Source organism: Lepus europaeus, chromosome 7 (assembly GCF_033115175.1).
Source record: "Lepus europaeus isolate LE1 chromosome 7, mLepTim1.pri, whole genome shotgun sequence".
NCBI classification, from domain to species: domain Eukaryota; kingdom Metazoa; phylum Chordata; class Mammalia; order Lagomorpha; family Leporidae; genus Lepus; species Lepus europaeus.
Window position 1 is genome coordinate 1126317 of NC_084833.1, and position 27988 is coordinate 1154304.

Genomic DNA, 27988 nt, shown 5'->3' on the forward strand with positions numbered 1-27988 from the left:
CCTGGGTTCTAAATTTAGAGGCCAGGGGTAAACAGCCTAGCGGCCTCCTGGTTGGAGACCCCCAGGCGCTGCACACAGGCGCCCGTGCTCGCCTCCACTCCAACTGTAACACACACAAACGCACTTTGTTCCCGGAGCTCAGGGAGAAAGCATCGCCCCCCGGCAGCCAGGCCGGGCGCCGCGCGGGGACCAGAGAGGTCACGTCTGCCTCAGGGATGGGGGACGCCCCGCCTCTGAGCAGACACCCGTGCCTCCCAGCCGGCGAGGGGGCGGCTCCTGCTTTAGAGAGGTCTGAGGGGTACGACCGCCCTGACTCGCCCTGGGCTGCCCCAGAGCCGACGGCCAGCGCCCCGGGAAGGGACAAAGAGGGACACAGACCCACACGGGGCGACCCGGCCCCAAGCCCAGGAGCACTGGGAGCCACCAGCGGCCAGGAGCGAACAGACCCTCCCCGTCGCCTCCCCTGCTGACCCCTGGACTCAGGCCGAGCGCCCATGAATTCAAGTTGTTTAAGGCACTGCGGGCGCAGCCCTCTGTCTGCACACAGGAAATGATCCGGCCCAGCCGCCATCCCGCCCACTGTCCCTGGGGCTGGTCACCTGGCCCATTCATCCATGCCACAGACATGTGCCGTGCCCGGACGCCTGCGGCTGCCCTCCAGAGCCCCAGCAGCCAGGCAGGCTGGGGAGGGTCACCACCCGTTCCGTGCTTCTGCGGACCCAGGCTCCAGCTGTGCGCGCCCACAGGTCTCCCAGGAGAAGCTTGTTTGGCCCCAGCACCACACACACCCCCTCCCCCTCCCCCTCCCCCTAGGTTCTCAGGGCTGTGGGGGAGGGGCCGGCCTCCAGGCACCCGGTAGACAGCAGAGGTAGACAGCAGAGCGGTGTGGTCTATAGGGCGCTGGGGGCGCTCCCGGGGAGTCCCCGCCATCCGCTGGACCCCCACCCCGTCTGTGTGCTCCCACAGGGGCCAGGCAGGGGCCCACACTCCACGCAGGGGACGGGGGAGGCCAGGACAAAGGAGCCGGAAGGAGCAGGCAGAAGCAGGCAAACCGCTCCAAGCCCCGTGTGCGCCGCCCCCTCTTGCATTTCTCTGGTTCCATTTCTCCAAGAAGCACCAGGAACACAGCCCCTAACTCGCGCCTGAGACAGCGTGGGGGCAGCCCCCAAGAATGGGAGCCATTTGCCCTCGAGCCCCCAGACGGCCAGGGCCGCAGAGCCTGGCGGGAACAATGGCCGGCCCAGGGTGCTCAGTGACCAAGGCGCGGGCTGCAGCTGACAGCGCGGGCCGGGGCACTGGTGCCAAGCCGGGCACAAAGGGGCCGTGTTCCCGGCCGGCGGGCGGATGTTTGCACAGGTGTGGGAGTGGGAGCGCCGCGGGCCGGGGGCCGGGAGCAGCGTCTGCTGCCCGCAGCTCCAGCAGGCGGCCAGGGTGGCCGGTGGGGCCGTGCCAGGGCTGGGCCCCGCTTATCAGCCGCACCGTAGGCAGTTGCCCCCGCGCTTCCTGCTGCCTCCAGGGCCCCCACTGCCCACCTTGCCCCAGGGCGGTCTTCTGGGTCGGGGCAACCTGGCCCCCACCCTGTGCAGGCCCTGCCACGTCCCTGGGACCATCCCCTGCCCAAACTGGCTTAGACCCGCTGCCCTGGGGCCTTCAGGGACTTGGGCGTCCAGGGGGCGGGCAGAGGCCAAAAGCAGGACTTGCCCTAACCCGGGAGCTGTGTCAGCATGTCTTTGTCCTCCCGGAGCATGCTGGAAGCGTCCAGAAAACACGTTGACTTGGCCAACATCAGAAGCCCCCGGTGCATGCCTGGCTTTGTGGGGGAACACCAGAGTAATGAGAGCACAGGCCAGCTCCCCGCCCTCGGCCCCTGAGAGTGAGCAGGGCCTGACACCACCACACACCCACACTGTCCCCTCAAGGCTGGGTCCCCTACCTGACCTCCCCCTACCCCTTCCTCCTCACAGGGCCCAAGTGGGCCTGGAGACCAGCCTAGGGGAAGGGCAGAGAAGTACCCACCTCCCACCCAAGGTCTCTAGATGTGGTGGCCCCTCAGGGGGGTGGTCTCAGTGGCTGGTTCCCCAAGTGCCCTAAAAACCCTCAGCAGGGGGACCAGTGTAGCACAGCCCCTCCCCCTAAAGATGGCCGCCCAGGCCCTCTGTCCACACAGGACACTCGGGGCTCACACGGGTCTGCGCCACACCTGAGGCTGGGTGACCCTAGCTGGGAGGCTGCCTGCAGGGCAGCTGCAGCTCCGGAGCTCACAGGGCAGGACCCTCACTTCCCCGCCCTTTCTCCCACCCTGGTTGCTGCCTGGCACCCTGGACCCAGATCCGGAGACACACAGGGCACACAGCAGGCCCAGGCACCAGGCTCCACCATGCACACGCCACGGCCCCATTGGACTTCCTGGATAAAACACAAGCTGTCGGCAACCAGCCAGGAGCAGCCTGGATGCGGCACATGGGGCCTCGCACCCTTGGCTCCCAAGATGGACGCGAGGATAAAGAAACCTGAGGTCCAGGAGAGGAGACCGGTCAGCGAGGCCCCAAGCCTCGGGAAAGCAAAGCCCCAGCGCCGCGCCCCCACGCGGGCCAACTCACCACCCCCCACCACAGTGCGTCCGCGTAGCTGCCGAACTCCACGTGGCCCGACTCGTTCACCGCGTCCTTCTCAGCCAGGTACACGAAGTAGGAGGAGAAGATGAGGCCGAGGAAGCCGATGTACAGGGTGGTGATCAGCTCCTGGGCGGGCAGAAACAGCACCTGAGCCCCGGGCCGACAGGCTCCCCCTGCAGAAACGGCTCCAGTGTCCCTCTGTGGCGCACACCCAGATCAGACATCAGAGTAAGCTGCTGGGCCCCTGGCCACCCTCAACCACCCTCCAGCCGCATGCCTGGCCCTCTCCCCTGCTGAGAGACAGCCGGAAGCTGACCAGTACCCAGCAGCCCCTGCGTGAGAGGAAGGCTGGACCTCGCCCCTGCTGTCCAGGACAGGTACAGCATGAGCCCGCGGTGGCTGGACTAGGGGACAGGAGGCTGCAGACCCCACCTGCACCGGCTTGCTCTGATGGGTCTGGTTTTTCACCGCCCAGTCGTCTTTCATCCTCAGTTCAAAGGAACGTGGGCCTGAGCCGGGCCTCGGCCGGGCCGGGCCCCCGCTGCAGGGCGGCCACAGCGCTGTGGGCTGTGCTGCCGCACGGCCACCCACCTGGCGGTGGATGAAGACCACGGAGCCCAGGAGCCTCCAGGTGCCTCCCTGGCGGTCCACGTGCAGCATCCGCAGGATCTGGAGGAAGCGGATGCCCCTGGGGAGGACACGCGGCAGGGCTGGGAAGGCCACGTCTGTCGGGAGGCCCCGTCCCACCAGCCCCCCACTCTGCATGGCATCTCCACAGAGACCCCTGCCCCCTGTGCCTGCCCCTCCCGGCCTCAGCACCCCGTGCTGCCCGAGGCCCTCTCCGGCCTGGCTCTGATCCTCAGGCCCAGGCTGGAGGGCAGTAGTTCAAGCACACTCCTCTGGCCCCAAACTGCCTTCTGGGGGAGACCCAGGGCCACCCCAGTTTACAGATGAGCAGGCTGTGTGCCAGTCAGCAAGTCTTAGGTCTCGTGGGCCCCGAGCCCTGGCCACCCCATCCGCCTGTACCGCCGTGAACCCTGCCCCCAGCCCGCTGCTCAGCATTCTGGGACAGCGGGCACCCAGCCAAAGGAGCACGTCAGAGAGGTGCGTGGAGGGCGAGGCCACCCCAACTTGGGAGGGAGGGAGGGAGTAGGCAGCCCCTCCCCCCACAGCCGCGGGCCATCAGCACCCAGGGCTCAGGCTTACCTGATGGCCGACGTGGCAAACACCTGCCCTTTGGAGCCCACGCACAGCACCACCATGGAGGCCACAACCACGATGAGGTCTGGGGGGGAAGAGGGCGGCAGTCAGGAACACTGCCAGCTGGGCCCTGGGGAAGGGGCTTGCCGGTCAGGAGGGACAGGCCTAGCCCCCTGCCGCAGCTGTGTGTGAAATCCCGGCCTCCACGAGGACCAGTTGTGAGGCCCACGAAGGGCCAGGGGACAAAGCTTCAGGCTCTGACCCTGATGACTGGGCTACCCAGGGCCACCAGCGTGCCGCCCGGCTGTACCAGGCCAGAAAGGGGAGCCAGCCCCCCAAACCTGTGGCCAGCAGCCCAGGGCCTTCCCGCCCCAACAGGTAGAAAACGGGGGTATCCCAGTGCTCAGGGCTCTCTGGCGGAGGCTGGGCTGGGATACAGAAGTTCCCCTGGCAGGTGGGACTCACCAATGATGGAGATGGGCTTGCGGGCGAAGCGCAGCCGCCCCCAGATGCCGACGTACTTGCTGCGGCAGCCGGCAGACCAGAGCCGGACCACATACTCAGTCCCGAAGAACACCACCAGGACAATCTCCTGCGGGACCAAGGGTGAGAGGGCAGGGCTCGGGCGGGGCTCGGATGGGGCCACGGCCACAGACACCCGATGGGGCTGCAGCTCTTCTGGCCAGAGGGCCAGGGGGCCAGGGCAGCTCCGGTCCTCATTCCCTGGCCAGAGCCGACGTAAGTGCTACACCCCAGGGCTCAGGCCACCAAGCTGGGGCTGCAGGGCTGGCTCTGGTGGCACCATGCCCTGCTCAGCTCACATAGCCACCACACCCCCAGGAGCACGGGGCAGGCACAACAGCAGCTAGGGAGTTACCCCACTGGGGCGCCCACTGTGCCCACAGGCTCTGCGGTCAGGGTGCTCTTCTGGCACCTGGGGCAGGGGCCAGCTAAAGGGCCAAGGGTGGGCACCTGAGTGACAACAGAAGGACTGATGGAGAGACAGCTGGACAGAGGATGGATGCAGGTGGCTAAGTGGATAGACGTGCAAGTGGCCAGGTGGGCACCAGGGTAGCTGGCTGACAGGGTGGACACACGTGCAGGTGGCCAACCTGGTAGACAGGTGGGTGAGTGGACGCATGTGTGAGCAGGGGCATGGACAGACAGTGGACAAATGCTGGTGGATGGTGCCATGAACAAGCTTGAAGGAGAGGCTGGGCCATGAGCTCGCTATACCATCGGCCTCTCTGTGCCCTAGACTGGGCCTTGGGACCGGACCTCTAGCCCCCCACGCACCATAGCCCTGAAGCAGCCATGCCCTCCCCGCCAGCAGGCTGCGGTGACTGACGCCTGGGCTCCAAGGGGGCCTGCGCGCCTGCTCTGCAGTAAGACCCAGGACCACTGCCTGGGCAGCACCTGAGGGCAGCGTGCTGGCAGGGCCCTGCAGTCCACCACGGGCCATACTCAGGGACCCACGTGCACTTCCTGGGAAGGGCGCACACTAGCTCCTGGCAGCCAGGCCTGGCACGTCCAGGGGGGCAGCCCCTGGGCTCCTCTGCGTCCCGGGGCTCCTGCACGTGGGCTGACACAGCCCAAGGCAGGCGGGAAGCGGAGCCTGGAGTGTCCTGGGGATCTGCGCTCTCAGCTCAGCGGCGGTAAGCAGCCCACGGAAATGACTTAAGACACCCTCATCTCCCTCAAAAGCAGGGGACCCAGCTCCCAGCCAGCCCAGGCCGGCAGGAGGCCCCCGGGGCAGGTGTGTGGGTCTGGAGGCCAAGGCAGGTACCCACGTTGCAAAGCCACAAGGCCATTGCCGCGTGGGCCTGTTTTCGGCTGGCCCTGCCTGTCACCCTCGGAGTGGTGATGATGCCTGGCCCTACCCCATCGCATCCCCAACCAGGAGTCCACCACGAGGGGCACGGAATGCTGCCCCCTGGGCTCCCACGTCACTCCTCAGGACGAAGCTGTGTTCACGCAACCCTGCTGGTGTCCCGGGCAAGCCCAACCGAGGAGGGGGAAGTGCCTTCCTCGCACCCAAAGTTTTAGGCTCAGGCACGGAGTCCACGCAGCAGTCAGGAGCATGGGGGAGCTGGGGTCTACAGCTTCACTGCGCTAGCGGTTGGTGGTCCCTCCCCTCATGCCAGACCCCATCCGTAGCTCCTGAGGACAACAGCTTCTGGCCAGGGGAGCCTCCCAGGGCCCCCACTGGTCTTACCCGCTCCCCTGTGCTCAGCACAGAGCTGATAGAAGAATGGACACATGGTCTGGTTCATCCTTGGCCTTCAAGAATCTGGCCACAGGGCTGCTGGCCACAGCATGGGCAGGCTTGTCTGGGCCACGGACACGGGGAGCTCTAGCCCCAAGCACTGAGGCGGGGAGCCCGTGGCTTCACAGGGGTCAGCCCGCCCGGCCACAGGCGGTCCCGGCACCACGCGGGCCCCACAGCGTCCCAGCCCTGCCCTCCACGCATCTCCCTGGCAGCTGCACACCCAGCGGCTTCTCTGGACACTTCTGTGGTGCCTTGGTGTCTTCCACGGCCACATCCTGAGCTGGACACATCCTCAGACACCCTGAAGACCACCAGCGCTAGGCTGCATTTTGACAGCCGTGGTCCGCCCTGCTCCCCAGCAGTGGCCGAAGCACTTGGGAGCACCCTGGGGCTAGTGGCCTGGAGAGTGGGACCCTCTGGAGGGAGGTGGTGGAATGACCTCGGAGCCTGCTGGACTCGGTAACAGGGTGCCCGGGCTGCGACACGGCACTGAGTGTTCCTTCAGAGGAAATTCTTTACCGCGTGATCCAGCCCCCAGACTCCCGCGCCCAAGGCCATAGTCGGAACCCCAGAGGGATCGTGCCGAGGTGGGGCCACGGACCCCCATGCCACGCCGAGGCCCACCCCCACGCTCTCTGACCCAGAGGACGGACAGCACTTCCAAGGCACAGCAGGCTCGGGGACAGCAGGGCCATCTCCCCTGCCCTGGCTGGAGCAGCCACCCGAGATGGGCCCTTGCGCCCAGCTCTGTCTGCCCTGGCTTGAGGCTCATGGGTCTGAACACCTGACCCTAAGCACAGCCCCTGGGGTGAAGGAAGTGGCTCAAGGTCCTCCCCACAGCTCATGACATCCGTCCCCTCCTCCAGGTCTCCCGCTCAGCAACCACCTAGCTCCCCCACAATCCCACCCCCACCCGCCTGCCCCTTGCCCTCCAGGCACCCCCACCCCCTGGGAGCCCTGCACGCCAGGACGCTCCCTGGCTGCACTCCCTGCACGGCCCCAGTGGCCTCAGTGGGGCCCCCATGCTGCCTGCAGGACCTGGGTCAAGGGTACAACAGCCAGAGACTTTGACGGAGGGCGGTCCTGAGCTCCGCCCACAGATCCGGGAGAAGCCGTCCTTGGGCCCCACGGAGACCCCATCATAGCCAAGGGCCAGGGAGGCCCCGCCCACCCTGCCGCTGTCCTACAGACCAGGCCGCCTCCTGTTGAAGGCTGCTCCGTGTCCAGGCGGGGCACAGGTCCACGCAGCTCCTCACCAGCCCCTCCAAGCAGGGTGGTCACCACTGCTGCTACTCTGGGAGAGGCCGGACAACCACAGGGAGGGGAAGGGCCTTCCTGGCAAGGCAGAGCACAGACGCCTCCAGGCCCGGAAGTGGGTGCTGGTACGAGAGGCCAGCCTGCCTGGGAAGGCTGACAGCTGTCACACATGGCCATGACCCAGGGGGCAACGGGGGCTCTGGACGAAGCCCCTGATCCTGGGAGGGGGAAGACCCTGAGAGATGGCTCGGATGGGGACTCAGAGATGGGAAGACGAGCCCGGGCCGTGTGCAGTCCTGAACAGCACCGGCCACCCAAGGTCACCTCGGGGGCCACCAGGGGAGGTTCTGAGGCATGAGACAGCCATGGAAGCACAGGCACAGGAGCCCCCCAGCCCAGACCCTGGGAGGAGGCCGCCCAGGGCAGGGCAGGCAGCTCAGTGCCCTGGCTGCCCCTCCTTAGCAGCCTTGGGGGAAAGAGTAGGAAAGATGCAGACAGTGACCCAGCACCACGTGGCCGTAGCCCCCACTGTGCCACACGGCAAGTTTTCCTACCAAGGAGTGAGGGCCACAGGCTCTGGGCCTCCACCCTCTCCCGGCTCCATTCTGCCTGGGGGTGGGTCGAGACCCGGGGTCGGCTCTCTGTGGCATCACACATGGGACTCGAGGTTCCACCCAGAGGCCGTGGGGAGACATTTCTCCAAGACACACGGACAGTGAATCCCACGTGCAGAGGGAGATGGACGAAAACCGCAAGGTGCCTCCTTCTCAAGCCCACAAGGGCAGCAGGTGTGGGGAGGACCTGGGGCCGCCAGGCCCACGTGAAGGCAACACCGCCAGCTCCTCAAACCGCAAACGTGGAGTCCCCCCAAACTCACTTCTCCTGGGAACCAAAAACCACGCAGAAGATAAACCTTCTCATGAAAAAAGACCCCAGAGGAACACGCTGACACTGGCTGGCACCACGATCCTGGTGCCCAAGAGAACGGGCAGGGTGTGGACAGAGTCCACCCAGCCATGCTCAGAGCTGCCCTCACACAGCAGCAAATCCCCACGCAGGTGATGGGGAGAGGGCCCTGCGGACATCAGCGATGAAACGCGCCAGTCACAAGGGGGCCCTGCAGGAGCCAGGCCGCAGACACAGGGAACAGAATGGGGCCGCAGGGCCTGGGGCTCTGGTCTGCATGGACGCTCGGCTTGGACGGTACTCACATGTATCTTAGAAGTGGGGCAGTGGGGAGGGGCCAGCGCTGTGGCCTGGGCCTCCTCTTAGGGTGACCGAAGTCCTGGACCCAGGCAGAGGGGTGGCCCCGCGAGTTTACCGCACCCACTGGAGGTTCACTCGGAAATCGCCGCAACCAGTGACTTCTGTGCTCCTGGTTCTTTGCCACGACACAGCCAGTGCCCAGGCTCCCTCTGGGCCACCAGGGCCCTGGAGCTTGGTCACGGCTCAGCTGAGGCCCTGCAGGCCTGAGTGCCGTCCTCGGGCCATGTCCTCCCAGCACAGCCCGGCCACCTCGCCCAGTCCTCTCAGGAGACACGGGGGACACCGGGTAACACAGGGGTCCGGCTCAGGCGGGGGAATCAGGCTCCAGACGCTGATAACACAGGGGATCCTGGGGGCCCTGCCCCCGGGAGGCCTCACTGTGGACGCTGGAATCTCGTCACCGGGCAGGCACCCTCAGGAAATCAGTAGGCAATGCCCCAGGCACAGACACAGTCCTGGAGCCAGGGTCCAGGACCACGGCTGGCATTCGGGGTGGCCGAAGCACAACAGGCCCCCTGCCCGAACCCGTGCCTGAAACAAAGGTTTTGCACGGCGCACGCTTATCTGGGCGGCTTCTACTCTGGGTGGACATGAGGTGAAAGGTCGGTGCTGGCCCAAGCCTGTCGCAACCTGGCAAGACTGTCGCTCATCGGAAAGCATGAAGGTCACACTGGCCAGCTCGGCCACGGCCACGTGTTTCCCAGCGGGCAAATCTGTGCCATGGGGGAGACTCTGAGACTCGGCGTGCTGAGGGTCTGGTTTAGGAGCACCAAGGGGGTCCACGAGGGAAGGACAGGGGTAGGCACTCAGACGGCCCCAGGGCGTGAGGCCTGTTCATGAGAGGGCTCCAATATCAACCTCCGAGGAGGCAGGAAGGCACACCGAGGCAGGGACGCAGGCCTGGGAGACCCTCCAGACCCTCCCAGAAGGACATTCGCTTTCCAGGGTGATGGGGTCGGGCCTGGTGGTCTGGGATCCAGGGGCCGGGGTCTCGCGCTCCTCCCACAGCTGGGAAACCTGGGCACCCTGAGCCAGGGAATTCCCCATGGCGGGCAGCGGTCCCCACAGCCCAGGGCAGGCTGCAGGGCCAGCTGTTCCAACTCCACGTGGCCCCGATAAGCCACAGAGTGCGCCAGCCTCGGCATTCCCAGGAGGGTCAGCTGGCCGGAGGCACGACACAGGCACGCAGGCTGTCAAAGCACCCTTTGTTCCGGGGCTGCCTTGGCCAGCTGCTCCCAGACGCCAGCCTGTGCCGAGAGCTGGCGGGCCCCCCGGTGACATGTGCTGGGCACAGCTGGAACCCTCAGGCCCTGCCCACTGCCCACCCTAGGGAGCACCACCCCCCTCCCCAACTGCTGGAGTGGCCCTGGCCTGGGGCAAGCGCCATGATGTGGCCGGTCAGGCCCAGGTGAAACACAGACCCAGAGGACGACAGTCAGGCTCCTGCTATCGTGGCCATGGGCCACGTGCTGCAGGGACAGAGACCCTGCCAGGGAGGGGACCCCAGCCCTGCCATGCCCTCTCCCCAGCCAGCGCCCTCTGGGCCCTGGCCACCACTGGGACACTGTCAGCCCATTAGCCCAGCGCTGCCCTCTGTCCCACTGAACGCACAGCCCAGACCCAGAGCCTGCCCTCCCCCACAACACAGGCCGGGCCAGGAGGCCAGGCTCTCGGCTGCCCACAGCTTGGCTCCACGCGGCCCCGCTGCTCCCCGAGGGCTGTCCCCTTTCACTCACATGAGGCGAGGTGTCGTCCACTAACCTGGAAGCAGATAGGCCCAGGGGAAAGGCAGGGATGGTCTAGGGCATGAGAGCCACTGGCATGGCCGCCCCCAGGTTCGGTCACCCATGCGGGCCGCTCAACCCGTGGCTCGTCTCCCTCACCTGTGCAGTGGGTACACAGAAGCACCCACCTCCTAGAGCCCGTGCCTGCTCAGACACAGCAGCAGTGCAGAAGGGAGAGGGGTGCTGGGTGTGCCCAAGTGAGCGGCGAGGGGGTGGAGATGGCCCCAGGCCACCGCAGCCACAGGAGCCTGGGCAGGCAGCACCCTGAGCCCCTCCCTGTGCCCTGTGCCTCCCTGGAGCCTGCCCCTTCCCCACGTCTGTCCAAAGCCAAGCTCTCCTTCACAGCATAGCCCTGTCCCTGTACTGGGCAGTGGGACTCACCAAGCCAGAGCCACCTTCCAGGGGACCCCCTCCACCTCCACGCCCATCCCCCAGCACCCGCCTGCTGCTGCCCGAGGCCCTGCCAAGACACCCCAGGTGGGGGGCACATGCTCCCCCTCCTGCCCCAGGCACCTGAGGGGTCCAGAAAGACCAGCAGAGTCCCTGGCGCACTCACTGCCTTGGCAGATGGTGGAGGAGGGGAACGTGACCCTCCCTGAAGTCCTGGTTCTGCAGGACTGGGCACCCTGAATCCCCAGAGCCCCAGCAAGTGCAAGACAACAAGGAGGGCGCGTGCTCATCCCGGGCAGCGGCCTCGGAGTCCAGCACCAGGCCTTTTAGGGACGTGGGCCCCGGCCGCCGGTCATGGTCAGCTACTGCTCTGCACCCCCAGCCATCAGTGAGACCTGGCTTTGGGGCCACTCTGCACAGGGCCACTTCCCCCGGCACCAGCCCCACCTGCCAGCTATCTGGGCGGCTGCCCTCCGCACGGAGAGACCCAGGGCTTGCTCGGTCACCAAGGGGACAGGCATTCCTGCCCTTTGCGCACCCAGGCCTGTGAGTGGGTGGCAGCAGCTGCCTTGTCACTCCATCCTGGACACCATGATGGGTCCCATGAGGCCCAGTGTCCACTGCGTGCCGCCCAGCAGGGCTCTCGTGTAGCTGCAGGTCAGGGCCTGTGCCACACCCAAGCAGCCATGCCTGGGGGACCTGAGAGCTCTCACCCCCCCAGCAGGGGCCACGTTCCAGGGGCTCAGTTCGACTCCCCAGGCCTGGTGACCCCACACAGTGGATCCCCCCTACAGCTTCCAGGATGCTCCCCAGGGTCCCTGCAGCCTCCCAGAAGGCAGCGGGAGCACAGTTCTTTGCTCCAGGGATGCCCTGAGCAGACCCTGCCCCTGCCGGCAGCTCTCCCCCAGGCCTGCGGTTCTAAGCCAGCCACTGGGCCTCTGCAAGTGGTGAGGTGGGGTGAGGCATGTGTGGCCGTGTGCATGTGCTGTGTGTGTGTGTGTGCAGGCAGCCCAGGCGGAGGGGGAAGGAGACCACACCCACAGGCCCAGCGCGCTCTGCGGCCCCTTGTCCTCCAGCTTCCCCGCCCCAGCCTCAGCAGAAAGCTGTCCACCCACGGTGGGGAGGCGTGCGGGGACCCCGGCCGCTGCACCCCCATGTGTGCCGCTGGCGCCTTGCGGGGCCGGCTCGTCACGCGTGTTGCAGGTGGTTCGCTGAGGCGCCTCCACCCCGCCTGGGTGTTCTGGGCTCAGGAGGCAGCAGTGCGGGCTGGGCGGCCCCCTGACACCACAGCGGGAGGGGGACGGGGTGCCCCCAGCCCCCGCGAGCAGATTCTGACAATGCAGCAAAACTCCCGCCCCCTGCCCCACACAGCCCAGGGAGACACTGGGCACGCTGGGGGATGTTGCACCCCGGGCGGGGGCAGCGTGGGCACTGCTGCTTAGCTGGGGGCAGGGCAGCTCCCCCCACCCAGAGAGGGCCGTGCCTCATGACCAGAGCCTGCACTCCCACTTACTCCCCAGGTGATGGGTGAGTGCAATCCCTGAAGGGTTTATTTTTGTTGTTTTTCATCTGTTTACTGGGAAGAGCTCCAGTCAGAGAGGGAGACAGAGAGAGAGAGAGAGAGAAGCTTCCATGCCCTGGTTCACTCCCCAGATGGTCACAACAGCCCGGGCTGCACCAGGCTGAAGCCAGGAGCTCCATCCGGATCCCCGTGTGGGTGGTGGGTGCAGGGACCCAGGCACCTCGGCCATCAAACACTGTTTCTCAGGTGCCCCGGCAGGCAGCTGGCTCAGAAGGGGAGCAGCAGGGGCTGGGATGGCGCTGGCGTCGCGAGCAGCGGCCTCAGCAGCTCCACCGCGAATTCATCACACCAACTCGGAGTGGTCGCGGGGCTGGGGGCCCACTCCGCACAGCCGCACCCCCAGTGGCCACTGAGAGACGGGCAGGCAGTCAGCTTTGCACCCAGGCAGGGCCGGCCAAGGGTCTGAGCCGAGCCCCTCTGCTGAGTGCCTTGGGCAGGGGCTGGGGGCGCCATTTTCTCTGCCAGGGGCGGACTGAGGAAGCGACTGACGACCAAGGGCATCCTGTGACACCGAGGGGCTCGGAGACGGGCGCCCCTCCCATCGCAGGAAAGCGCCCTGCGAGCCTCTGCCAGCTGCCACGGAGGGGGAGGCACGGGGGAGCTGCTGCAGGGGTGGCGGGGCTGTGGCAGGCGGAAAAGTTGGGGGGCAGGAAGGCCATGGCGAGGGAGGAGGGGGGAGGGAGCAGTTAGGCTGTGGGCGGGGGGAGTGGGGGAAGCAGTTCGGCAGCTGGTGGGGGTGGTGGAGGGGAGAGCAGCAGTGGCTACTGCAGGAGTCCACTCCCGGTGCCCAAGCCAAAGCCCTCAGCACAGGAGCTGGAGACGGCGGACCTCGTGCACCCAGATGCAAAGCCTCTCAACAAGATGTCAGCGGGCGAGGTCGCCAGAGATGCACAGTGAACTCGGGATTGGGTCCACAGAGGTGGCGGCACCGTCTCTGGTGGGCAGACGCAATGGCTGGCTGTGCCACACGCTCTGTCCACAGCACCCTGAGAAGGCAAGCCCTTCCCAGCACCGTGGCGACCCCATAGACCCTGAGATGGGACAGCAGCTCTCGAGCCTACTGGGTGGCCACGATGCGTTCAGAGGACAAAAATCCACATGCATGTGGGTTGATCATCCTCATAGAAAAACCCCAGGGGCTGGCGCTGTGGTTAAAGCCCCAGCCTGCATGCCAGCATCCCATATGGGTGCCGGTTCGAATCCTGACTTGAGCTTTTAAAAGTTTTTATTTTCTTATTTGCTTGAAAAGGAGAGAGGGGCCAGCACTGTGGCGTGGAGTGTAAAACTGCTGCCTCCAGTGCTTGGCATCCCATATGGGCACCGGTTCGAGTCTCAGCTGCTCCACTTCCAATCCAGCTCTCTGCTGTGGCCTGGGAAAGCAGCAGAAGATGGCTCAGGTCCTCGGGCCCCTGCACCCAAGTGGGAGACCTGGAAGAAACTCCTGGCTCCTGGCTTCAGCCAGGCCCAGACCTGGCTGTTATGGCCATTTGGGGAGTGAACTACCAAAAGGAAGCGCTCTCTCTCTGTCTCTGTCTCTCCCTCCCCCTACAACACTGTGTGTGTGTGTGTGTGTGTATGATTATATACGTATGTATCTATCTCTCCCTAGCTTTCAAACAAGTACATCTTTATTTAAAAACGCACACACAAATAGGAAGTCAGTTTTACTTCTAGGTTTAAACAAGAAACAAGGCAACAACGAAGCTGAGGAAACTGTCAGCTCAGCACTTTCGAAGACATGAAGTCCTTTGTAACCGTGGACCAGAAACAGGACTCCAACCACCAGAGCACCAGGAGAGGGAGTGGCGAAGCTGTGCCTGCAACCCGAGTGCGGTCTCCTTGGGCGGACACTGACGAGCTGACTCTCAGATTTATACGAGGGCCGGAGGCCCTGGCAGGACGCTGCACGCACCTCTGACGACGAGCAGGACTGGGGACGAACGGCCCGGCTTCCAGGCTCAGTACAGAAGCCACAGCAGACAGAGCGTCCTGGAAGCAGGGCCATGCAGTCCAGAGCCGGGGCCACACACGCAGCTGGTTGTCATCAGAGGTGCCGGAGCAACTCCACAGGAACGGGGTCGCCGGGACGACAGGGAGCCACATACACCAAGATTTAACCCCGATCCCTGGCTGTCACCAGATAGAATCAGGCCTGAAATGACTCTCAGATCTCCACCAGAAACGTGACACTGTACAGTCCACACCAACCAGGGGAAGGGCTTTGTAGCTCTGGATTAGGCAATTATCTCCTAGACAGGACACAGAGAACACGCACCTTACAGGGGAGAAACCCGCGCCGGGTCAGACCTCGTCAGAAGTCTCGGGAACGGAGCCACCGAGTGGGAGAAGATGGAGGCCGGTGACAGACTGGTGTCAGGAACACAACGCCGGTCCCACAGCCCCGGACGCGGTGACAGGAGTGGGCACGGCACCGAGGGGCCACACAGGAGCGGCCGGGGGCACGCCTGTCACCCGGGAGGCTGGAATCTACTGAGTGGTGAGGAGAACGCCGATGCAAAAGGTGACCAAAGGGGACCCCGCTCGGCTCTGCAGTGTCTCAGGGAGACGCCATCCACCGCCATCCAGCAGTGCGTGTGGGTGTGCAACTGGAACATCTCACCCTTCCCAAGCAGAAGGAGACAAACCACGGAGCGCAGGACCCGGCACAGAGAGCACGTCACGCTGGGGGACCCCCTTCCCGTGGCGTCCCCAGCAAAAGCAGCCCCGCAGGGCCAGGTGCTGGGGTGGGGGAGGGGCGGCCGCAGGCAAGGGCGCAGGAGCCCCTGGGAGGGGAAGGCACCATCTGGACCCTGACTCCCAGGGGCAAGATGGCTGTGGACACAGCACCTGTGTTACCCGGGAGACTCGGGGAGGGGAGCTCCCCGTCCAGAACCCTCTCCGGGCCTCCACAGAGCAGACGTGACCGAGGGGAAGCAGGAAGACCATGGAGCCGACCCAAGAAACACAGGAGGCAGCTCACCTATCTTAAGTTAACATATTCAAAGCAGAAATGAACCAAGTCAAAGACCTGATCGATGGAGATTAAAAAAAAAAAAAAAAAGAGAGAGAGAAAAGCCCGGAGTTTTTTGGTGCCCGCTTCAAACCCTGCAGCAGCCGGTCCCCACAAGCCCTGCCCCCAAGCGGGGCTCAGCGACCTGCAGGCCGAAACCTGGGTGCACACAGCCAGGCCTTGGGGCTGCCCTGCCACTCCACGAGTGGCCTCCACACCTGCCGTGGCCCCAGAACCTGGGGCTCTGCCTGGCTGAAACCCGTGGGGAGCCCACAGGAAGTGGGTGTTAAGAGGCCAGATGCCCAGGCCTGGCCCCAGAGACCAAACCCCGCTTGCTCCCGGCCCACCAGCCAGAGGGGCCCTCTGAGGCCTGCGATGCCCTTCAGAGCTCCTTCTGGAAGCTCCCAACTGGTCCCCAGCTGGAGGCCATCTCTGCAACCCCACTGCCCGCCACTTGCGCCTGTACTGAGCAGAGCTGGTCCCCACCCCAGCATGCTGACCTTGGCAACTGTGCCCGGGGCCCCTTAGGGTGCAGGCACCATCTCCTAGGGCAGGTGCGTGCTGGGTGCCGGCTGTTTTCTAGCTCTATGCACACCCCTCCCCCGGGCTCTCCAGGGGGAGCTGCTGGCTCTGGAGTCTGGGGAGTCTGTACCCTCGCTGATGCTCCTAGTGTAAGGGTTTTCTGCACTCCCACCTGTGTCTCTCACCCCACCCCAGAGCAGGGAGGGGGCAGTGTGGTGACAGTGGGAGTGCAGACACCCCAGCATGGAAGAAACCTACCTGCAGTGTCAGCCCCTCCACCCCCCGCCCCGAGACCACAAGGGTTCATCCCGTAGGCGCACTTGGCGCTGTGTGGGCGCACCTGGCGCTATGCGGGTGCACCTGGTGCTGGGCAGGCACACCCAGCGCTGTGTGGGCGCACTTGGCGCTGTCCACACCACAGCGAAGGCCTCTCTGGCCAAGTGTCATCCAAGCTGCAGGTGACGGCTCTGCCCTTCACAGACGGCAGAGCCATCAACACCACACCCACACTGGTGCCTCCCGTCCTGGGGTCTGTCCCTCCCCAGGCCTGCCCACCCCACTGCCTGGTCTCCTTCCTGCCGCTCAGAAGAGCTCCACAGGCAGGGGGAGCATTGCTCGAGTGCACGGTGCAGAGGGGACGCCAGGCAAGGCCCCACCTGGGCTGGCCACATGCAGCCGCTCATGTCTGCTGCCCGCAGGCATCCCTGGCCACAGCACACAGACACCACTTGTTTCCCTCAGGTCAGGGGGAGGAAGCTGCCTCCGGCCATGGGGAGTAGGACCGCGCGGGCAGGGCCACCTCCTGCTCTGTTCCCAAGCCCCAGGGTCGCCCAGGGGCCCCGCAGCCTGGTACCAGGCTGGAAAACAGAGGCCCTGAAGCAGGCAGGGGCCCGCGGCACAGCAGGCCTGAGGGCGGCGCCCAGCCAAGGAGAGGCTCCCCTCCTGGGGCCCCGCCGGCCCCTGCCCCCAGGGCTCCCAGCGGCCCCGCCGCGTGTCCCGCTGTGGCAGACCCGAGGCCACATATGAGCACAGTCACCACGTCGACTCCACTGGCCCCTTGCATGGGCAAGCAGGGTGGAAGCTGGAAGCCCGCCCCCAGCACCCACCCGGAAATGGCCCAAAAGGAAGCAGCCAGCACCTGCCACCCAACGGCCTCCAGATGGAGGTCACAGCCACAGGGATCAAGAAGGCTGAGGGTGGGCAGGGAACTGCCCCCCACTCGCCACCAAAACTCCTCACAGCTCCCAGGCAGACAGCGGCGCCCCCGCCCCAGATGCCCACGCGGAGCAGGTGCAGACGGCTGAGAAGAGCCAGCCTCGACACGGAGCACGGCCTCGTTCCCCTCCACCACCCTCGGGGCCCCGGCGAGCCCCAGAGCCGCCCGCGGCCGGCCAGCCAGCCGCCACATGGCTGGGGGCTCACCGGGGTGAAGGCTGCTGCCTGGGGGTCTCCCTTTGCTCCACGGGCAGTTCTTCACACAGACGAGGGACAGCTTCACCTCAGAGGTGCACATGGGGTTCAGACTTACCCGCCCGAGCTGGCAATGCCCCCAGCCCACCTCCCCGTGAGCATGCAATCCTGTGTTGGCGCCACAACCAAGACGCTGGTCCACGGCACTCGGGTCCCAGCCGTTGTCCCTCCAGCGCCAGCCTCCTGGCCGGGTGCTGGTTCCTACTCAGCCAAGTCCCCATCAGTCCAAGGAGCCCCCTCCCCCACACACCAGGCCCCCACCCACCTCCCTGGCGGCACGATTCCTCTCTCCTCCTCTTGGCTCCCTGTGGAACCTCCTGGGACCTCTGGGCTGCTCATGGAACCTTCTGGAACCTCCGGGGTCCTCGTGGCTCCCACCAGCAGTGCCAGGCACATGCTCTGCTCAGGATCTTATCCCCTCTGCCAGCAATGCCGCCCCAGCAACCCCAGTATCTTTCACCTGCACACGGGGGCCACCCCCCATCACCTGTCATTTCCTACACCGCGTGTTCACCAGGGCATCCTGAACGTCCATGGGGAACCTGGATAAGCCCCCGGCTTGCAGTAGACAGCCGGCGGCAGAGAACAGCCGCAGCACAGCCAGCAAGCCAGCCAGGGCAGGAAACAGCAGAGAAGCACGAGGCACGGTACGAACAGCACGACGACGAGCCCTCCTAAATGCCAAGACGCCTATTCTTTGGTGAGGATTTATGTATTTGAAAACCAGAGTCACGGGGGGTGGGGGGGAGACAGAGAGCTTCCATCCACTGGTTCACCCCAAATGGCCACAACGGCCGGGGCTGGGCCAGGCCAAAACCAGGAGCCAGGAGCTTCTTCCGGTCTCCCACGTGGATGCAGGGGCCCAGGCACTCGGGCCATCCTCCACTGCTACCCCAGGTGCATCAGCAGGGAGCTGGATGGGAAGCGGAGCAGCCATGGGGGATGCCGGTGTCACAGGCCGTGCCTTAACCCACTGTGCCATGACGCCAGTCCCACCGGGAGGGAGGGATAGGTCTTCCATCCACTGGTTCATTCCTCAGATGGCCGCAACAACTAGAGCTGCACCGATCTGAAGCCAGGAGCTTCTTCTGGGTCTCCCACAGGGGTGCAGGGGCCCAAGGACCTTGGCCATCCTCCACTGCTTTCCCAGGCCACAGCAGAGAGCTGGATGGGAAGTGGAGCAGCCGGGACTCAACCTGGCGCCCATATGGGATGCCGGCACTGCAGGCGGCCCCAGCGCCTATACCTGCGACACCACAGCGCCGGTCCTATCTTGCAGAGAAAACCACCAGGACTGAAGCAGAATACAGTCACAGAAGACTGTGACGGAGGCTGGAGTGGAGACCAGGGACATCAATCATATTCGTAGGTGCATGTGAGATCAAGTCACCCAGGAGAAAGATATTTTGCCTCTCAAAATAAAACTCAACTCTACCCTTCAAGGAAGAAACACACTCCAAACATCCAGACACACAGAGCTGAAAAGTAAAATAAAAGGTGTGCCACGGTAACACCAATTCTCTCCAGAAGCCGGAGTGCCGACACATATTAGAGCAGGCTGCAGGGCAAAGGCGTTTCCAAGGATGCAGAAAACAATCTTGTAACCGATAAACGGCCAGTTTGTCATGAGGACGCCGCGGGAGCCGGCGCTGCAGCACAAGGGGGTTAAGCCACCATCTGCGGTGCCGGCTCCCATGTGAGTGCCAGTTGGAGTCCCGGCTGTTCCACTTCTGATCCAGCTCCCTGTTCATGCACCTGGGAAGACAGCAAACATGGCCCAAGTGCTTGGGCCCTGCACCCACGTGGGAGACCTGGATGAAGTCCTGGCCCCTGGCTTCAGCCTGGTCCAGCCCTGGCCATTGCAGCCATCTGGGGAGTGAACCAGCAGATGGAAGACCTCTCACTGTCTCCGCCTCTCTGTAACTCTGCTGCTCAAATAAACAAACCTGAACAGAAAAGAAAAAGGCAAGCAAAGCCACCACCGTCAGCCTTGAGGGCAGCGGGGCGTGGTTACAGACCCTGTGGACGTCTGCAGAACACGGTGGAATACTGTGAATAATTAAGTAGCCATACATTTAAAGCCTGGGGAAAGTGAGTAATTTCTTACAAACACACATAATACCAAAGCTCGGTCAAGAAGAAATCTAGGGGCTGGCACTGTGGCACAGTTGGTTAAAGCCCTGGCCTGAAGCGCTGGCATCCCATATAGGTGCCAGTTAGAGACCCGACTGCTCCACTTCCGATCCAGCTCTCTGCTATGGCCTGGGAAAGCAGTAGAAGATGGCCCAAGTGCTTGGGCCCCTGCACCCGTGTGGGAGACCCAGAAGAAGCTCCTGGCTCCTGGCTTCAGATCAGCGCAGCTCTGGCTGTTGCGGCCATCTGGGGAGTGAACCAGTGGACAGGAGACCTCTCAGCCTCTCCTCTCTCTGTGTAACTCTTTCAAATAAATAAATCAATCTTTTAAAAAAAGAAGAAGAAATCTAATAAGCGAATTACTAATCTGATTAACAACATTCTCACTGAGAGTAGTCAGGGCTGAGGCTGCTAGTCACAGAGCAGAAAGGAAAGAGGTGAGACGGATCCTACACACAGTGACATAGATCCCACATGGAGGGAGACAGATCCCACATGGAGGGAGACGGATCCCACACATGGCGACATGGATCCCACATGGAGGGAGACGGATCCCACATGAAGGGAGACGGATCCCACGTGGAGGGAGACGGATCCCACACACGGCGACATGGATCCCACATGGAGGGAGACGGATCCCACACACGGCGACATGGATCCCACATGGAGGGAGATGGATCCCACATGCAGCGAGGTGGACGGCGACACAGAAGACGACAAGGACAGCATCCCAGCTCGCTCCAGCACACCAGTGTTACTACAAAACCCAAACAAGATGGCCTAAGAAGATGGGGGCTGAGACCCCTCAAAGTTTCTGAGCCAAATTTCAGCAAACCCAGCCCAACAACATTCACAAGGAATGAGACACCGTGGGCATGTGGGTCTTAGCCAGGGACACAAGGTCAACAACCCAGAAGTGAACCAAGAGAACCAACCACTCTCAGAGACCACGGGAGAGGAAAACCACAGGATCCCATCAGAAGGCCTCACACCAACCTCGACAGCCACACGGGGACAGAGCTGGGCGTGGCCTGAGGGGGCTGGGCAGGGCGCGAGGCCAGATCCGGAAGAACAGTGAAATCCCCTATGCAGGCACATGGCCGCTTGGTGCAGAAAAGCCCAAAACCCACAGGGAAAGTGCGCTTGGCCAGGTTGTGAGCCGCGAGACGGATCTACGGCGGGAAGCCAGGACTCAAGACGAACAAAGACTCGCCACGGCAAACGCCTGCTCCTCCGGCAGCGCCGAGAGCCGTGAGGCCCCACAGGCAGGGTGTGGCCAGGGACACGCCACTTCTCCCCACGTGGCTCCCTTGGGCCAGGGTAGCCCCAAGGAAGCACCCGAGGCCTCTGGTGGAAGCTGACAAGGATCAGTGGACCTGGAAAGGGGGAGCAGCGTGAGAGGAGCCACCAGAACTCTCCAAGCCCTGTTGGCCACGGCCACGGCCACAGTGCAGCAGGAAGACAGACCCACAGGTCCCAGGAGACCCCCACACTTCCGGGATACAACTCAAGCTTCAGGAGGCGTCCAGGCCATTCCAGAGTTAAGGAAACTCTTTTCCAACAGGCAAATGGCACTGGGACAATTTCACGTCCATAGGAAAAAATATAAACTTCACCCAGAGCCCACCTGATCCGCAGACATCAACTCCAGACACGTCACAGACCCACGTGTAAGCACTGGAGCTACAGAACCACACGAGGGAAACCCTAGGAATCACATGTTTGGGATATGTTTCCTAAATGGGGCATAAAAAGAAAAAAAGCAAAAAATCTGATTTTGCAAAATTTAAAGCGTGTGGTCCCCAAAAGATGCAGCGAAATGTACTAGCAGGAGAACCCAGGAGGGCAGGGGCGCTGCGGGAGAGTCCAGGAGGGCAGGGGCGCTGCAGGAGAGCCCAGGAGGGCAGGGGCACTGCAGGAGAGCCCAGGAGGGCAGGGGCGCTGCGGGAGAGCCCAGGAGGGCAGGGGTGCTGCGGGACGACCCAGGAGGGCAGGGGCGCTGCGGGAGGACCCAGGAGGGCAGGGGCGCTGCGGGACGACCCAAGAGAGCGGGCACTGCGGGAGAGCCCAGGAGGGCAGGGGCGCTGCAGGAGAGCCCAGGAGGGCAGGGGCACTGCAGGAGAGCCCAGGAGGGCAGGGGCGCTGCGGGAGAGCCCAGGAGGGCAGGGGTGCTGCGGAACGACCCAGGAGGGCAGGGGCGCTGCTGGAGGACCCAGGAGGGCAGGGGCGCTGCGGGACGACCCAAGAGAGCGGGCACTGCGGGAGAGCCCAGGAGGGCAGGGGCGCTGCGGGAGGGCCCCGGAGGGCAGGGGCACTGCGGGAGGGCCCAGGAGGGCAGGGGCGCTGCGGGACGACCCAGGAGGGCAGGGGCGCTACAGGACGACCCAGGAGGGCAGGGGCGCTGCGGGACGACCCAGGGCACTGCCACTGCAGCTTGGTGAAGCCACGTGAACACCAAGCACCCCACGCACAGGCTGCACACACAGCTGCGCCCCGGCTCACTTCACCTTGCAGGGCGCAGCCTCCTTGGAGGGCAGCCTGCCCATCTCAACAGGGGAACAGCCACGTTCCTAGTCGCCCAGCCGCTCCATCCCTAGGAACTACCCTAGGAGAGCAAAAAGGAAATGGAACTGCTCACGAAGACCTCCCTGCCACAGAGCCATCGGCACGTGGCTGCATCCACAGACCGCAACCCACGCCAGAGCATCACTCAGCCACGAAGGGGAATGGGCGACGGGCACACCTGACCACCAGCTCCCTGCTAATGCCCCTGGGAAAGCAGTGGAGGACCACCTGAGTGCTCGGGCCCCTGCACCCAGCGAGAGACCTGTGCGGAACGCCTGGCTCCTGGCTTCGGCCTGGCCCAGCCCCAGTCGCTGTAGCCATTTGGGGAGTGGACCAGCAGATGGAAGACCTAACTGCATTTCAAACATATAAATCTTTTAAAAGCTTGTGCAAGAACCGAATTAAATGCTAAGTTCATTTTGGTAAGAAAATTTCTCATAATGTACGTTTTCCATGACCTTCCGGAAGACCATGAGTGTCTGGCAGCAGACACTGAGTGGGGGCGAGGGCACGGGGACACTCTCAGGCGTGAGGCAGAGGGGAAGCACGGGTTCACCATGCTGGCCATCGGGATGGTTCTCGGCACGGACACGTCCACACACAGCCACGTGTGGTGAGCCTGGGTGCAGCTGAGGTTACGGCTGTGGCTACGTGGGGCCGGTGCACTGTGGTGGGGACGCGGCCCCTCCTCCACACCCAACCCCACCTGCCACTCCACGTCTGCCAGGAGGCAGCCGCCAGCTCAGCTGTGGGGCCTGGAGGCCCATCACCTCCTGGAGTCTTCCGGGGTCTCCTGGGGAGCCTCCCTGACTCCTCTCGGGCACAGCCCATGACAACCAGGGGCCCCACACCTGCAGCCTCAATGCTACCCCTTCATGAGGGAGGCCCAGGGGCTCCGGGAGCCGTCCAGGAAGGGCCCAGCCTTGGCCCCAGTGGAGCCAGAGGAGAGACACCCTCCTTTCTTCCCAGCTCCCGGGACAAGAGGCATCTCCCCAGGACCCAGGGGTCTTCTGGCCATCCTCGCTTAACCCCCCAGTCAGCTGGGGCTGGCCATGAGGCACACCACATACTAAGTAGACACGCTGCTCGGAGTCCCGCCAGCAGCACCCTGGGAGAACGGGGTCACTGGGGCTCAGTGCTCATCCTAGACTTCTGTAGCAACCATGGCATATCGGGAAACGAACAACAAATGGACCCCTGCCTGGTCCCCACCCTGAAGGAAACTGGCCATTGGCCCCAACTCCCCCAGCTGGCCGAGGCCCAGCTCAAAAACCTCACAGGAGGAAAGGACGCACGCCGTCCCCAGTGCCCAGCGCACGTGGTCCGAATGCACACGTTCTCCTCGGCACAGGGAGCTCGGAAACTGGCCAGATCCTAGCCAGCTACAGCGGGCCCCAACTCCAGGCTGAGTGAGAGCGCCACACCATCCCCGCGTGTGCACCACGTATCTGCCTGTAGGCGTCCCTGCGTGTGTGCCACGGGCCCGCTCACACACATCTGTCCCTGCGTGCACCTGGTGCCCTGCACATGTCCACGCTGTGTGTCCACACGTGTCCCAGTGTCTTCCACCTGTCCCTCAGTCTCCTGGATCACACCCAAGGTTCAGAGCAAGACCCTGGGGCCGAGGCTCTGGGCCAAGGGTCTCCGCCCAACAGGAAGCCAGGCTGCAAAGGCCAAAGGCACCTTCTCGGGTGCCCAGGGGCCCTGCCTGTGTGGGGAGAGGCACCGCCCCAATGGCCACAACTCCACAGCCCCCAGGGGCCAAAGCCCATTCCTCCAGACAGGCACGCAGAGCAGCCCCTGGCCCAGGGACCCCACGGGCTCCACACAGGATCTCAGGCCACCCCTGCTTTGCAATTGGGACCCCAAGAATCCAGCACAAGACGCCACCAGCCCAGCGGGGGTCTGGGGAGACCTGGGTGCTGCCCAGCGTGGCCGCCCCCCCCCCCCCCGCCAGGGCATCTGGGGAGGCTGAGAAGCGCCCTGGGTGGGGGCGGGGGAGCACTCTGGCACCTGCCCAGCCCCCTCCGCAGGCCCCTGCCCGTGGGGTGGGACAGCTGGCAGACCCGCGCCACAGCCCGGGCTATTATCCCCAACGACTCCCCCCCAGGCAGCCCCCGGGGCGCCCCAGTGGAGTGCGGGTGCCAGGCCCGGCCGTTCAGCCGTCCCCGGGATGTTATGTCAGCTGTTACCCCGTGCTAAAAGCAAGGCCCTCCAGCTGGCCGGGTCAGATGTGAAAACAAGGACCCGAGCCCCCGCCCGACGTGGCTCTCCCTGGCGAGGCTCGCTCCAGCCCCAGCATAAAGGAGACACCTGTCCCAGGCCGGCACACTCTAATCCCACTAAGCCCGAGGCAGCGGCCCGCGCCCACAGCAGGCGGCCCCAGCCCCAGCACTGACTTTTGTCCTGGGCCTCGGGGCCCCGGGGAGGCCGCCCCTCACACACCACGGAGAACAAAGGCCCACGTGGGGTCCCCTTCTCCCCGCGGCCCAGGGCCCCTGAAGACGGGCCACTGTCACTTCCCACAAAGCCCTGTTGCTGGGCCGCGGTCCCACCCCATACACCGCCCCCCCCCCCCAGCCCACGAGTGGCGACGTGCCTGCAGCTGAATCGTGAACTCTGAGAGGAGCAGGGAAGAGAAGAGAGTGTGGGCAGACACGCACGCGCACGCGCACGCACCCAGGTGAGCGGGCGCCAGCGTGCACCGACACCCAGTGGGAAACAAGGCCCTGGGCCCACATCCCCGAAGGTCACTCCCTGGGGCGGGCGGGGCTCCAGGAAGCCGGGTCTGTGGCCCACGAGCTCACACAGTGGGAAGGCCCAGCACAGGGACGAGGGAGGGGCAGCCAGGGCCACACGGGCAACACTACCCGCAGGTGACAGCCGAGACGGCGGACAGCGGGCATTGACCTGGCAGGAGCCTGCCCTCCTCTGCACGTGCCCCAGGCATCCATGCTGGAAGCAGAGCACAGGCAGGGGGCTGCCCAGTGGCTCTGCAGTGGCCAGCGCACTGGGACCCACAGGACTCCCCGGCAGGCACATGGCAGGACCCCAGCCCTCTTCCTTCAGGGGGTAGCCCCTGGGAGAGATCTGCAGCAGGGGCTCCTGGTGGGAAAGTTGGGGAGCAGGCACCCCTACCCCAGCTGTCTCCCATCCACTCCCTGCCTGGCGGCCCCCAAATCCCAACCCAGTTCTCGCAAACCACTCGTACGGTATCGGGTTCCCCAATTTTCCAGAAGGTTCCAGAACTCTCTAGCACCCAGCCCAGCCCCTCCCCCTGCCAGGGTCTGAACAGACAACAATCCCAGCCTGGGCGTCGGCTTCACAGAGGGGGTCTTTGTTGCAGAACAGGCTTCACCACGCGGCCCCTGTGCTCAGGGAATGTTCCGGTAGCAGCCGACCCGTCTCATTTTCACGGCTGTCTGCAGAGCACAGGCCCTGCCCGCAGGAACGCCAGCTGTCCCCCTCGCACGCAGCTGCCTCCAGGCAGGACGGTGGCCAACCCAGGCCCCACGAGCCTCGGTCCAGGGACAGGGGACCCAGCCAGGGTGTCAACCATGCCCCGAGCTCCCAACTCGGCCCCACATGGACACCCCAGGTCAAGGCACCATCCCCAATTCGCCATGCCCACCCCAGCCCCCCAACCCCAGCGGGAGACCACAAAGGGAAGGTCAACCTAGCAGGGAGAGAAATCCGAGGACGGGTGACAAGGTCCTCGTTCTAGCGGTAAAGGGCCACATGGTCTCCAGTGTGCTCTCGGACGATTCCAGAACAGGGAGCCCAGCTCATGGCCACAGTCTGTAACCAAAACCTCTGGGAAGAGAGAGTGACAGCCCCCGCGGGGCAACACAGCCCCGTGTGCCTTCCCAGGGGCTGTCCACAGCTACAAGCCATGGGGACGCCCTGCACGGTGAGGCCGGACCCGGAGCATGCACAGCCCGTGGGTCACGGGCTTGGCTGCTGGAGCTGCCTCAGCAAGGCAGCCAGAGACACCACGCCCACGAGCGCACATGGCCCTGTGCCCACGCAACTCCAGTCACACAACAGGCGGCCAGGCTGAGGGCTGCGGTTACGGCTGCACTGTGTTCTTAAACCCATGTGCGGGGCTTTGGAGACAGGGTCTGTGCAGGGGAGGTCATGCTGTAGCCAGTCCGCCGGCATCCTTCTCACAGACCGACGGTGGGCACACGCCGTGCACATGGTTCGTGAGGAAGGAGGCGGCAGAGAGCAGGGGAGGGCGGCAGGCTCCGAGCCGCAGCCTTAGGGCACCACAGCCCTGCCACCCCAGGAGTGCGGGCCTCAGGCCACACCCTGCCACACGGGCTGCCCCGTCTGTGTCCCTCCGTCAGGCGGCTGTGTCACGGAAGCAACCTCCATGCCACCGTCTCTCACGGAGGCTCACGTATGTGCACAGTTTTTAAAAAAAAAAAAAAAAGATTTACTTATGTATTTGAAAGGCAGAGACAGAGAGAGAGAGAGAGAGGTCTTCCATCCGCTGGTTTACTCCCCATATGGCTGCAACAGCTGGAGCCGCACCGATCCAAAGCCAGGAGCTTCTTCCAGGTCTCCCACATGGGCGCAGGGGCCCAAGCACCTGGGCCATCCTCCACTGCTTTCCCAGGTGCATTAGCAGGGAGCTGGATCACAAGTGGAGCAGCCGGGACTCGAACCGGCCCCCAGATGGGATGCCAGCACCCCATGGCCACAGCAGTGTCGGCCCCACGCCGCTGGTTTTCAAACAGCCAAGTGGCTACTGGTAGTCAAAGCCTGCTCCCCGTGGCCTGTGGAGGGCAGGCCTGACCCCTGACCCGTGCCAGGAAGTCCCCGGCCCGCGGGGCTCTGGCGGGACTGAGAGGTCACTGGGGAAGCCAGTGGCCAGCGGCTGAGCCGTCCCCATCTCATGCCAGGGAACCCGGGTTCAGATCTGCCTCTGCTGCCAAGTCCCACTTCCTGTCCCCATGTGTCCTGGAGGCGGCAGCTGACAGCTCAGGGCCTCGGGCCCCTGCTACCCATGCAGGGCACCTGGGCTGAGGTGCCGGCTCCTGGATGCAGCCTGGCCCAGCCCGGTTGTCGAGGGCATTTGGAGAGTGAACCAGCAGACGGGCGTGCGCCCACTCTCTTCCAGATAAATACGTTTTCAAAAATCTTAAAAAGCAAAAACACACCTCCTGGCCCGAGGCCTGGCTGTGCCCGTCCCGGGCTCCCAGGCTGCTCAGCCCCTGGTGGCTGCCCTGCGCACCACCTGGCACCTGCCCCTCTGCAGGCAGAACCCCAGTGCCCACCTCCCGCACGCCTCGATGTGTGGGCTCGGCGATGTGGAGGCGGGCTTTCGTCTCCACCACAGTTCAGTGTGGAGGAAACTTCTAGAAGTCCTTCAACACTCTCAGCCCGGCCGAGAGAGCTCTCATGTGGCCGGGGGTCCTCACCATTCACTCCCTGGGCAGGGGCTGGCCATCCCTGTGGCCACCATGCACTGGGCTTCTAGATTGCGACCCCCCAAGGGAGCCCCATGCTCACCTGACACGGCTGTCCTGGCTCGGGCCCGCCCCTCCATGCCACCACCTGCCCCCCAGGCTCCCTGTAGCAGGTGCCCACCGTGGTTCAGCCCCTGCCCCCACAGGGGTGGGCAGACAGGCGGGACTCCTTCCGGGCGCTCGTGCCTGCAGGTTATGCCAGCTTGGCCGGGCAGCAGCCCCACACCCACTGAGCCTGAGGCCTGGCACACAGTGGGCGCTTGCTGCCCGCACGCAGGAAGCTGGGCACGGGCGAGGCCAGCTCCTGCCGTGGGAGCCCGTGGACAGCCTGGTGGGGGCTCCTGCATGCCAGGGACGAGGGGACTGAGGTCATGGTTCTGTGTGGGGAGGGAACTTCCTCCCAGGAGCCCTAGAGCCCAGAGAGGGAGCAGGTGTCCCCATGGCCACGGGG

General features: G+C 64.5%; 1 protein-coding gene across 2 annotated transcripts in view; it reads right to left on the bottom strand.

Annotated features, from left to right (window-relative positions):
- KCNQ1 (potassium voltage-gated channel subfamily Q member 1) overlaps positions 1-27988 on the bottom strand; it is a 282518-nt gene that overhangs the window by 206519 nt on the left and 48011 nt on the right. Inside the window, exons 3-6 of one of the 2 annotated variants that reach the window (XM_062195647.1) lie at positions 4281-4407; positions 3822-3900; positions 3207-3303; positions 2601-2741 (exon numbers count right to left, since the gene is read on the bottom strand). The exons of the other annotated variant lie outside the window; for it this stretch is intronic. Coding sequence (XP_062051631.1) covers positions 2601-2741; positions 3207-3303; positions 3822-3900; positions 4281-4407 — 444 coding nt within the window. The remainder of the gene's footprint in view (positions 1-2600; positions 2742-3206; positions 3304-3821; positions 3901-4280; positions 4408-27988) is intronic. 2 annotated transcript variants of the gene reach the window in all.